Source organism: Lotus japonicus, chromosome 1 (assembly GCF_012489685.1).
Source record: "Lotus japonicus ecotype B-129 chromosome 1, LjGifu_v1.2".
Taxonomy (NCBI): Eukaryota; Viridiplantae; Streptophyta; class Magnoliopsida; order Fabales; family Fabaceae; genus Lotus; species Lotus japonicus.
Genome location: NC_080041.1, coordinates 36,436,431 through 36,448,774, shown reverse-complemented (window position 1 = coordinate 36,448,774; position 12,344 = coordinate 36,436,431). Strand labels below are relative to the sequence as shown.

The window sequence follows — 12,344 nt, the reverse complement described above, 5'->3', positions numbered from 1 at the left end:
TCATGAAACGGAGATGTCTCTATAAAATAAAATAAAATAAAATAGAACAAAGTATTAAAAAAACCACATTCTGAAACTCTATATATCAAGATGATGCTGACTTCAAAACAACATTTCTAAGTATTTAAGGACAAGTTCTGAGTACTTAGGAAGTATGCAATTATTGATTTCAATGACGGTACGATGCATACTACGTAGTACTAGCGATGTAAAATTTAAAGGAAAATTAATAATACTTGTTCTTAATTAAAGGTTTTGTAATATTTATCATGTAAAATTGACTGTTCAAATTTTAAAAGAAAACACTTGAAAAGATCTAAAATCCTATCTATTTGATTAGTTGAGTTTAGCTTAAAGAAGTACTCTCATCAAACTTGTGAGGACGTATTAAAAACCAGATTTAGTCATTTTATTTTAGACAAAGAACCAACCAAACTATTTTAATCATAATTTAACCCAACACATTTAATCTAAGTTTAACCTGTAACCAAAAAAAAAATCTAAGTTTAACCAAATAACTCACCGGATTCAAACCTGATTTCAAAATGCCCATGGGACAATTGTGTGATTATTGCTGTGTTAGAAAGTGGTGTAATCTTTATTTCATACCTCTAACTGAACTTGTTTGTTGTGAATGATAACACAATAATCATGCAAATTAAGTTTTTCTAACAAAGTCTCATGCTTTCTTTCCCTGCTTCCATGCTTGTGATGCCTTTAAACCCACCCCCATACTCTCTTGCCTCCCAAAGAGTGTTTGCACAACAATTTATTTGAAGGGTGCATAAGAGACCTCCATTTGACATTTTCTTTATCTTTCTTGTGCTTTTAGAAAGCCCTTAAATTACATGTGATCTTGGGTTAGTAGATAAAATGGTGAAGTCTCCATGCTGTGAGAAAATCAGTGTCAGTAGAGGTGTACAGTCTGCAGAAGAAGATGGAATGGTACTTCCATTTGTCTCAAAGCATGGATCTAGTAATTGGACTTCTGTCCCCAAAAAATCTGGTCAGAGATTTTTATTTGAAACTTTCAAGTTTATGGAATTTCTATAACTCGGATTTCTTCTTTTTAACTATGTATTTTTGTATTTGAGGCTATATACAGGGCTTAAGAGGTGTGGAAAAAGTTGCAGGCTTAGGTGGACTAACTATCTCAAGCATGATCTTGAGCAGGATGGATTCACACCCCAAGAAGAAGATCTAATCATCAAGCTTCACGCAGCCATAGGTAGCAGGTGAGTAATGTGGGCTAATAGAATCAATTCTGCACCCATAAGTTTCTCCTCAAAATTAATTTGTCTTTAAAATTACTCGTAGAAGGATTTCCAAACATGATACAAATCTTCAACCAGATCTTGCTGACTTCTACTTCTGAATTATTTTGTGACTCAATGCAACCCTCTTTTACCTTTGTCCTATCATGGTCATATATCATATGCTTTCTTGTTAGCTTATTTAATATGCTAAAAACATAGAGAATCATTTCTGTTTTCTTTGTTATTATGTGGTACATAATCTGAAGTTTGTATACCAGTAATGTGGAGTTAATCTTATTTCTTAGCAAGACAAAGAGAGGTGCTAATAAAAACTTTATAACTTTTGCTAGGCTGTTTGTTTTGTCTGTCTCAAATGGTGTTACATGCTTCTACTAAGCTAAACAATAATCTTTCCTTTTTGGATCAACTTCCTAAGCAAAATATACCAATTCCTTTTTCAGTTTTCAGTGAGTTCTAACATGTTTGGATCAATTTCTCTTTTGTCAGAATCAATTCTGCCACCCAAAAGCTACTCACAGAAGCTTCTCCACATAATTGATTTTGATTCTAGAATCAATTGTACTAGGACACGCACAAAGTGCTTTTTTGCTAAACTTTCAGGTTTTTTGTATGGGGCATTAGAATAAATGATGGCAATGTTTATACCTGTAACAGGTGGTTTATAATAGCCCAACAGCTTCCTGGGAGAACAGACAATGATGTAAAGAACTACTGGAACTCAAAGCTGAAAAAGAAGCTTTCTCAAATGGGGATAGACCCTGTTACTCACAAACCATTCTCTAAACTCATTGCTGACTATGGAAACATTGGTGGTAGCCAGAAACCAAGTTCCCCAATTGGGTCTTTCGACAAAGACTTCAAGAATGCAATCCAATTAAGATCAGAGTCATATCAAACAATGCCACAAGGATCTAGAAACACCAATAACCAACCAAATCAGCCACCCAAAATGGAAACAATTGGAAATAGCTTTTCAATCAGCACAAGTATTCCCAGTGATAACCTCCCAATGATAATAGTGCCTGGTGCCTCAAATTACATAGACTTAGAGAATGAGACTGTTCTGCCAACATCTATATATGAAGAAGGTGAAGCTAGCTTGTCAAAAACTTCATCACCATCTGCTTCTTCCACTTGTTCCACTTCAGCACAAGAAGCCTTACCTGTACCCTTCAGCTGGAATGACTTCCTTCTAGAAGAGGTCTTTGCACAAACAGGTGATGACCAAGAACAAGAAATTGTGGGTGGATTCATGTCAAATGACATGGTAAGTCAAATGGAGAATGTGACAAGTCAAAGTTGGAACAAGAAAGAGGCTATGTCATCATCCTCTGACATTTCATTCCTAGAAGCCATGCTTGATCAAGAAAATGAGATGTTTCTAAGTTTTCCTCACCTTATGGAGGAACCTTCCAACTACTGAGTCCTGAATTTAGTAATGATTTTCCAGTTTACCTTTATCATTTACTCCCTCCGGTCCTATTTATAAGCATGAAAGAGAAGAAAAATCTTGGTCCTTTTTTATAAGAACCAAATGAAAGTTTGAGCTATATTAATTATTTTTTTCCAATGATGCCTTTATTAATTCTAACTTGTAAAATGTGTCTCATTAATTATTCTTTCTTTTTCCCACTTTCCAACACTAATAATAAAGGGTAATTTTAGAAGTTTATTTTGATTCAAGACATATTTAATGCATTTTATCTAGTTTAACTACATTTCTTAAACTATGTGAATTTTTGTTTTGCTACTTATAAATAGGACTGGAGGGAGTATCAGCATGGATCTTCTTTCGCTGGTTGGGAATGAAATATTGAAGATGAAACGAATGTGTCCATGTGTATTGAGGTTTCCCAATAGAAATGTAACGCCTGAACACTATGCACCATTCAATGCTATTAACCAAGTCAATCACTGTCCACTGTCCAGCATAAGAAATTATAAATCATTAAATCTAACTAAAATCTTTAGTTTGAAGTAAATTGATGGCTTAATCCTCAAATTGGTCCCTGTCTTTGTGTCGCCGTCTAATCCAAATCCCTCACCGGAAACATTTGTGGAAAAGGTCCTCATCAATGCAAAACGTCTGGAGCAGGTCCGAGCTCCGGCGAGTGATGTTTTGGCACGCTGACTGGTTTAATGATGCTGACTTGGCATTAAAAAAATAAAAAATAAACAACACATCAGAATTTTTATTTTATTTAACAAAAATTAAAACCAATTGACAAAACTAACCCTAAAACTTAATTAACCAAAACAATTAACAAACTAACCCTAAAATAAAAACAATCTACAGAAGACGGTTCTTCCTCCTTTGAACACAACCAAGAGCTGCTTGCAGATCAAAAGAAGAAGAGGTTGAGAGAATGTCATTAGCAGCTTCCATCTCAACCTGCGACACCTCCTTCGCCTTGAAACCCTGAGCCAGACTCTCGTTCGAACCCTGCAACCGGCTCACCAATAGCATTCACGGTCAGATCGAAGAGAGGAGGAAGAAATCCAGATCGAAGAGAAGGAGTAAGAAACCCAGATCGAAGAGAGAAGGAAGAAACTCAAATCGAAGGGAGGAGGAAGCAAGCCAGATTGAAAAAAAGAAGAGGAAGCTTTGTTTCATACCCATACCAAATTTGTCTTCTACTTCTTCATCTTCTCCTTTGTTCTGGGTCTGATTTGTGGGCTCAATATTTGGGTGAGGGTGGATTTCTGTGGTGGGTAGCGGTGGGTTTATGTTGCGGGTTGTGGGTGAGGGTGGGGTGGGTTGCGGGTGGGGATGGGGGTGGGTTGTGGGTGAGGTGGGGTGGGTTGCGATGGGTTCTGGATGGGGGTGGGTTTTAGGGGTGGGTGGCAGGTGAGGGAGGGATGGGTTCAGAAGCTTTGTTTTGGAAGAGGAGGAGAAGGAGTTGTGTGTGGTGGCTGCTGCGCTGTGCTTCAGGTTGATGAAGAAGGAGAAGAAATTGGCAGCCATGAGTTACAATTTTCTATTTTATTTTTTCCCAAACTGATGCGTCTCTTCTTGTTCTTTGTAATTGTTCTTTCTTCCAGGCTTAAAAAAAACTAATCGAGTGTTGTTTCTGTAAAATTGGACCAAGTCATGATGAAAAGTTTATTAAATATTGAGAGATTTTCAAACTGACAGTGAAATAATCGTTAAAGCTATTGTCTTTTTAATGTCTTAGGCTAACAATTTGATCACTTTCTAACAAAATGAGGGCATAGCCCAGTTGAAGAAGCTGGAACAACAGGAACAAAGGAAGGAGGTGATGAGGAAGAAGAAGAAACTGGAATAGGAAGATCTCCATGGTTGGTTCTGATTTGAGGATTTTGATTTTGGGTTTATTTTGATTTGGGGAGTTAATTAGATTAGGTTAATTAATTTAGGGTTAGGATTAGAAATAGTTCATTTATGTTAATTACTAAACCTTAATTTAAAAAAAAATGCCACATCAGCATCATTAAACCAGTCAGCGTGCCAAATCATCACTCGCCGAGGCTCCGGCGAGGACCTGCTCCAAACGTTTTCCATTGATGAGGACCTTTTCCACAAATTTTTCCGATAAGGGACTTAGATCAGACGGCGAGACAAAGACAGGGACTAATTTGAGGATTAAGCCTAAATTGATTATTTGATGTTGAACTTCATCATGCTATTCTTTTTTTCTTTTTCAAATGATAATTAGATAAATGTCATAAGGGCAATAAGCATAACTTATATCCAGCAAATAGAGGAAAATGAACCTCATGAAATGAGCAATATTACAATACTTCAGAATAAAAAATATATATATATTAAACATATCATGCTTGCTCATACAAGCATAATAATCAACGAAACAAAAGTAAGAGAAAACAGATTCTATTGACATAAAGTAAATCTCTTTTTCGTTTTCTTCTAATATCTCATCATTCACTTTTACTTCGTTGCTCCTATTTTTAGGGCCTTGCCGTCTCTGCAGCACTGCTGAGAGGGAGGTCAATAAAAAACAAGCAGCTTAGCCACACCATTAAGATTTACAACAACAACAACAACAAGGAGGAGGAGGAGGAGGAGGAGGAGGATATGATATGGGAAATGGAGACAAGGGGGAATCTTACATAAAATATGAAAATCCTCCCATTAGACATTTATATAATCACAGCTAATGTGGTTAAAAACCTTTCATAAGAAGGAGGAGCCCCATAGTTTTATGTATTCTCTCCATAATAGCATTTTGTTGTGGAATATTTGGACAAAAGAGGTTTGATGGATAACTCCTTTGAGAGTATAAAATTGGTGAAGAGCAAATTCAAGACCATTATTTGTTTTTATGGATCTAATGGAAGTATCAAACTAATTTTCTACCGAAGAAAAGGAACCCTGAAACAAGGGGGAATCTTACATAAAGTATGAAAATCCTCCCATTAGACATTTATATAATCACAGCTAATGTGGTTAAAAACCTTTCATAAGAAGGAGGAGCCCCATAGTTTTATGTATTCTCTCCATAATAGCATTTTGTTGTGGAATATTTGGACAAAAGAGGTTTGATGGATAACTCCTTTGAGAGTATAAAATTGGTGAAGAGCAAATTCAAGACCATTATTTGTTTTTATGGATCTAATGGAAGTATCAAACTAATTTTCTACCGAAGAAAAGGAACCCTGAATTAAACTCGTAGTTTTTTATTTTGTTTTCATAAGAAAGATCTAAGTGAAACGGGAAAAATCATCAACAATAGTTAAGAAATATAAATGATTATATAAATGTCTAATAGGTAATAGCTATGGGACTCCAAATGTAAGTATGTACGAGATAAAAAGTAGTTCTTGCTAGTTCTCAAATGAAATAGCATCTCTTTTTTTTTACGTAGTGACATATGTCAAAAAAACTTTTGATTTATTCTAAGAAATTGGAGGAAAAACTCTAGACAACAAATGCAACCAATATGTGTGCAAAAGAAGCGTGTGCAAGAATGTGATAGGGATGAATAGTAACTAATTTAATGGGGAAGAAGATATAACTCCATCATTTTTAATTTTCTTTTTACTTGCTCACGATCTAGTGAGCAAAGAGGCAAACTAAGTGGAACCCTAGCGAAAGTAGGATCCCTAATAACCTAGCCGCCTTAGTTTATTAAATGTGTCAACCCCTATTATAAGATAAGTCTCTCCTTTTATAGTGGAGAGGTGAAACCCTAAATCTAAACCCTAATTGAACTCAACTGGACTCTTGGACCCCAAATATAATCGGCACAAGTTGCCAACTAGACTGGGCCCGCCCTAATGGGACAAAGTCCTAAACTAAGGAACTAGCTCGCCATCAGTGAAGTGGTCGTCATATAAGAGGGTCTTTCAATGAGGTCTCCCCTAACCTAAACGCTAGTGACTCACCCTTGAGCTTGCTTGAGGGGAATCACCCTTTCACAAGCACGTTCTAGGCGAGTTCTATATTTGAGAGGCACCCATTAATTTTATAATTTGTTGAGTTGTCCATTTTTAAATGTTTATACATAAGACTGATCTCTCAATCTTTTTTTTCACCAAAGAATTAGTCTAGTTTTATGTATTTTTTATACATCGGAAGATTAACAGAAGAAACAAACAAACTAAACCCAATAACGTCCTTCAACATAAGGACTTCAAGCTTCGGGGAGGGATTCTCCAACACACTTTAGCCTGCCACGGGAAGAAAGGACCCACCAGCCAATTTGTTATTGTATTCACATCCCGACAGCACCAAGAAAGCTCTACTCACCAGTTCCTTGACAACAAAGAATGAATTTCACGCAGCACCCACCCATGAGCATGGAAGTTCGCACAGCTAGGATTTGTTGCAGCAGCAATCAGCTCTTGGCAATTTGAATTGCAGATAAATTTACGAGTACCTTGGTCTGAAGCTAACAAAAGCCCATCCTTACTAAGGCGCTCGCAAGGAAGGGGCAGCTAGCTGCCTCCAAATACTGAGACATGAAGCCACTGACCCACTTACCCGATGAATCTCTAAGCACCCCCGACATTCGCATCTTTCCTATAACTACCATTAAGGGTGTACAAGACCCGGCCCAACTCGCCAGCCCGTCCCGGCCCAAGCCTTTAGGGCCGGGTTGAACCCGGTCCGATCTTAAAAGAGACCAGGTTCGGGTTGATTTTTGAGTTACTCGACTTCGGGTAGGGTCGGGTTCGGGTTGACACTCGGGTCACCTGGCCCGTCCCACATATATATTTTAGAAAATTTTAATTTGTTATAATGATTAAAATGTGATACATGGTGCTCAAATTTATCTTGTCATGTAGATGAAATTAAAATGTTTAACATTGACCTTATGAATTAAATAAACGTTGGTCAAACTATTGACACTTTCATGCTCTAACAATAGAAAATCATGTGTGTGTATTATGCATATGTGAGACAAGTGAAGAAATGATCAAACAAAATGTAAGCCTCTCAAGTGCAATAGATTATGAAAGAATTGGATTCTTTTAAGTTATTTCTTCTAAAAAATAGTTCCAACTTATAACTCTTTTAGTATGTTAATATCTTTAAATTTTATAATTAGTATCAAATAGTCTTAAACTTATTGTCCATCGGGCCAACCCGGTCTCGTCCTACATAGACCCGTCCTAAATTGGACCCGCATAATGTCGGGTTACTTCGGGTCTAGGGACGAGTTAGGGTCTATGAATTGACCCGATCAATATTTAGGGTCGGGTTAGGGTTAACCAAAATCCGTCTCAACCCGTCCCTTGTACACCCCTAGCTACCATCACTATTTAACTTCAAGAACTCTGCAGATGAAGGCCGCCTTACAAATTAAATTTAGAATATTCCAGAGGAAATCTAATACTGTAAGTTATTTAAATTTGTTTAATGCATTGTAATAATGCCAGGTACATAGAACTGTAACAATCCAATTTGGGGGAGAAAGGAGAGGAAACACAACACCGTGAGAGCGAGCATGGTGGCAATTTCGCTATACAGAGGGAATCTTCACCGAGTACCAGACGTTCCTCGTCGATGGCTTATGCCAAACCCTAAAATCTCCATCAAAAACTTCAAATCCCTTCTCGATCGTCGTTCCAAGGCACTCTCTCGCCACCACCACCCCACCACCTCCAACCCTAACCCTAACCCTAACCCTCTCTCCAACCACGGCGAAGGCCCTTCCAACGCCGCCGTAAAAGAACAACAACAACAACAACAACAGCCGCATCGCAAAGAATCGGAACTCGTTGCTGGTAACTCCGACCAAAAACCGCTCATCAATTCCAAGAATAATGGCTTCGAGAAAGCATCTAACGGCGCTGCCACTTCGATCGAAAAACAAGCTGAGCTGCCGGTAAATTCTTAATTAACATGATTTTTAGTAGAATAATATGAACAAGTAGTTTAGATTTGATAAGGATAAAATTTGATATTTATTCAGTAGGTGAAGTTTAGGGATTAATTGAGATCAAATTAAGTAAACGATTCCTATTTTATATAAGGCATCAAGTTTGAGGTCCTTTGCATTTTTTTCCTTATTGTTTAGTAACAAAAATCTCTTAATTTAAGTGATTCATGCTTTGTGTGCTTTCGCTATTGATGGCGGCTATGTTTTTCGTTATAGGTCACGGATAATGGGGGTATGCTTACTGATAATAAGCAGAAAAGGAAAAGAGAAGTTGAGGACAAGTTACAAGTTTTGAATGGAAAGAAACATAACCTGGTGTTAGTGTTGAAGCAGGTACAAAACAATGGTCTGGTTTTCCATGTTTCTGTGTGTGTGTGTCTCTTGTGTTTTATGAATGATGAGCTGACTGGTTTGATTGATCGACAGATTCTGAATGCAGAGGAGGAATTGAAGAGACGAAACAGTGTGCTGCAGCCAGGGGTTGCGATGCGTGGCATGTCTATTCTGCCTCAACCGGATGGAACCAATGATAATGGTTCAATGACCAGGCATATGACTACAAGGTCTGAGGGAAATATTGTTGGTGATGTGGATGGTGGAGGTGAAGCTGATGATTCTGCCAACCATAATGTGCAGTATTCTCGGCATGTGCTTCGGACAAGTAGCATGTCGCCTTCTTCTGAGTCCCCTCTTAGGAGGACCCCTAACGTTCAACCGAATGTGGTAATGTATATTGCTTGTTGCGATTAGTTATGTTGCTAATGAGTTTTTGTTTGTCTAGCTGTCATTTGAATTGTTTATATTTAGAGTTGGTTTTATGATGGGTGTTTTTTGGGATGAGATTCCTCTAAAGTGAGCATATCTGCAAAGATCCAGGGTTGATTTGTTTTAAAGTACATTGTTATGCTAAGTAATGCTGACTCAAAAATCCAAGGGTGGATACACCTTTACTTTCTCACTTTACAAGTTACAACATGCTCAATTTAGAGGATCTTTTTCCGTATTTCTAGTAGTGGGAATCTATGAATATGTGAAAGTATAAGCTGCATTTAGGGGAAGGTCAAGTATGACAGACTAGTTAGAGTTATGTTTATGCACGCTGCTTACTAAAATTCTAACACTCACCAAATATTAAACGATACCTGGTGCTCCTGATATAGTCCTGGTAGAGTTGGTCTGTAAAAGGTTGATCAAGTGCCAAAATGTGTTCAATTTGTTTTAAACGAAATTTACTGAGGCTATATTGAATTGTGGTCATGTTTGGTGTTCTGTTGTCTTGTATTATTTTCATTGTTATGATGCTACAGACTACCTTGTTTTTGTATAGCAGTTATGATATGTACACACCAAAGAGTATAAACACCCCACATACACCTCATTTTTCTCTCTATCTCACTTCTTATCCCATCAAATCATATATCACATTCATAACTTCTCTCTCTTCTCTTCCTTTCTCACTCTGGGTGTCCACCCAACATTTTCCATTTGCATAGAGTATAAACTATGAACGCATACTAGCTGTTTTGTGTAATTATCTAGGCTGTGTCAATGTCACTTTGGAGGATATCTTATGGCATAAGCACTTATGCAAATGTTTTAGAGAGCTTATGTAAATAGCTTATGGCTCACTTATAAGTTGTTTTGAGCTTATTATCATAAGCTGTTCAGATTAGCTTATAAATAAGAGCTTTATGCTTATCCATAATATATTTTCAACTTATTTCAATGAATTTCTCCAATTAGCTTATGAATAAGTGCTTATGGCTCACCTATAAGTTGTTTTGAGCTTATTATCATAAGCTGTTCAGATTAGCTTATAATTAAGAGCTTATGCTTATCCATATTATATTTTCAATTTATTTTAATGAATTTCTCAAATTAGCTTATGAATAAGCGCTTATTGCCATAAGTGCTTAATTAAATTGCTTAACCAAACACACTCTTATCTAGTTTGTAGATTATGCTATGTTCAACTGAATATGTGAGTCTGAGTAAACACATAAATATAATATTACCTTGTGTTTCCCTGCTGTTAGATCTTATATATGATATATAATTATTGATTAATTATTGCATTTTCTATAAAGGTTTCACACCCTGCTCGAGCAAGTTTGGGGGCCACTGTTAGTCCATCGCGATTTGCTCTTTCAGGACATCAGGGGAATCCCATGAACCCACCTTCAGTGTCTGTATCAGGAACTAGTTACATTGCATCATCCCCTTCCCCAGCAGCATCGGGTGGCACTTCTGTCTTCAGAGATGCCCGGCAGCCAAGTCCATGGAAGTAGAAGCTTTATTCTCTCTTTTAACAAATTGATTTGTTATCATTCTCAATTCTGATCTGTAATTGCTGTATATAATTTTTCTAAACGAGCAATGCTAGGAAGACCTTTTTGCCTGTGTACCTGGAATTCTATGTATTTTTTTGCTTTTTAAGACGTTGGGGGGTACCTGGGAATGCTCTGTATTTATTTTTTCTTTTCAGATGTCAGGGGAATTGCCTAGCATGATACCAAAGTGCCAAATTCTTTTTTATCTTGCTGTTTTCTATACCAAAATGACAGTATTTTTTATCTTGCATGCACAGCAGTACCAACTATGAGAAGTCCACCAATCCACATATGGTGTGTGAAAACTGATAATTGTGTACCATAATCAGTAGCTAGTTTGTGGACAAGAAGGCATAGAATTCGTATGTTGAGCTGTAAATGGTCAAAGAGACTAGCATAACTAGGTTAATAGATAGTGATGCAATTAAGTTGTGAGTGTTGCTATGTAGTTGAGCATGCAATTAAGTTGTGGGTGTATTTGCACCCGTTTTCTTTCACTACACTATGAAGTATGAACTATTGCTTTGTTTAACCATGAGGTGTAGTAGTTGCTCACATGTCCCTTAATTACCAATTCCCTGTGGATACCACAAAATCCTATGCTATAGTGCAATTGAATTTTGAGGATTTTAAAAGTAGAATTGGTGTAGAAAAAATCTCTCAACAAAATGGCGTCGTTGCCGGATCATCATCCCTTGAATATGAGACCAAGGTTTGATCATCACCTATGAAAACGAAGTACATTTCATAGCAGCAAAGGAATTAGCAACTTTTGCTGGCAGCGGATAGCAATAGTTCACACAAAAAAACCGGCAGTGGATAGCAATAGTTCACACAAAAAAAGTAGCTTCTTTTGAAAAATTAATTTCAAGAATTGTTCGGTGTAGTGAGACAAAACAAGGGTGTAAATAGTAACACCCTTTTAAGTTGTTAAGATTTCAGAAGACCTTCGTTTCCTATGGACCTTTAGAGGTGTTCTAGATCTAGATCTAACATAGAGAAGAGATCTCAATCCAAAACCCTAGCAGACATAGCAAGGAGAAAATAAAGGTGTAATACAATAATGAATAGATCCCTTTTATAATGAATGATCTCCCATTTTATAGTGGGATGGTCCACAATCCTAATGTTATTCTTATTGGGCTCTTGAGCCTCATAAATCCTCAGCCCAAAGAATTAGTCGCCCGAGGAAGCCTTGCCAAGCTCGAACTCTAGGCGGGTCCTCCATGAGCAGGTCCCGCCCAGTCCACAAGCCCACAAGACACCGCGCCCTAAAGCATGAAGGAAAAGTGTCTTAATGGTCTCGGCTCCCCATCGTTTCCTTCTGCCCTTCACGACTTGTCAGGGAGCTCGCCAATCAAGTCATGCTC

At 37.4% G+C, this 12,344-nt stretch overlaps 2 protein-coding genes across 3 annotated transcripts; both read left to right on the top strand.

Moving 5' to 3' along the window:
* The first annotated feature begins 873 nt into the window (after positions 1–873).
* Positions 874–2,765, top strand: LOC130731824 (transcription factor MYB35-like). The gene is made up of 3 exons (XM_057584034.1): positions 874–1,006; positions 1,106–1,235; positions 1,932–2,765. Exons 1-3 carry the CDS (start codon positions 874–876, stop codon positions 2,698–2,700), a joined length of 1,032 nt encoding a protein of 343 aa, XP_057440017.1. The 3' UTR covers positions 2,701–2,765.
* A 5,315-nt stretch (positions 2,766–8,080) lies between these two features.
* Positions 8,081–11,179, top strand: LOC130734577 (uncharacterized). 2 transcript variants are annotated; one of them, XM_057587058.1, is made up of 4 exons: positions 8,081–8,590; positions 8,861–8,977; positions 9,071–9,372; positions 10,732–11,179. In XM_057587058.1, the coding sequence occupies exons 1-4, from the start codon at positions 8,210–8,212 to the stop codon at positions 10,814–10,816; spliced, it is 885 nt and encodes a 294-aa protein (XP_057443041.1). In that variant the 5' UTR covers positions 8,081–8,209; the 3' UTR covers positions 10,817–11,179. The 2 variants fall into 2 exon arrangements, with proteins under 2 accessions (XP_057443041.1, XP_057443040.1); XM_057587057.1 differs by having other exon boundaries at positions 8,090–8,590; positions 9,071–9,367.
* The last annotated feature ends 1,165 nt before the right edge of the window (positions 11,180–12,344 follow it).

Coding starts and splice junctions, on each gene's coding strand:
- LOC130731824 (XM_057584034.1), top strand. CDS start 874: ATGGTGAAGTCTCCATGCTGTGAGAAAATCAGTGTCAGTAGAGGTGTA. Junction 1,007..1,105: donor TTCTGTCCCCAAAAAATCTG/GTCAGAGATTTT, acceptor GGCTATATACAG/GGCTTAAGAGGTGTGGAAAA. Junction 1,236..1,931: donor CACGCAGCCATAGGTAGCAG/GTGAGTAATGTG, acceptor TACCTGTAACAG/GTGGTTTATAATAGCCCAAC.
- LOC130734577 (XM_057587057.1), top strand. CDS start 8,210: ATGGTGGCAATTTCGCTATACAGAGGGAATCTTCACCGAGTACCAGAC. Junction 8,591..8,860: donor AAAAACAAGCTGAGCTGCCG/GTAAATTCTTAA, acceptor TTTTCGTTATAG/GTCACGGATAATGGGGGTAT. Junction 9,368..10,731: donor CTAACGTTCAACCGAATGTG/GTAATGTATATT, acceptor TTTTCTATAAAG/GTTTCACACCCTGCTCGAGC.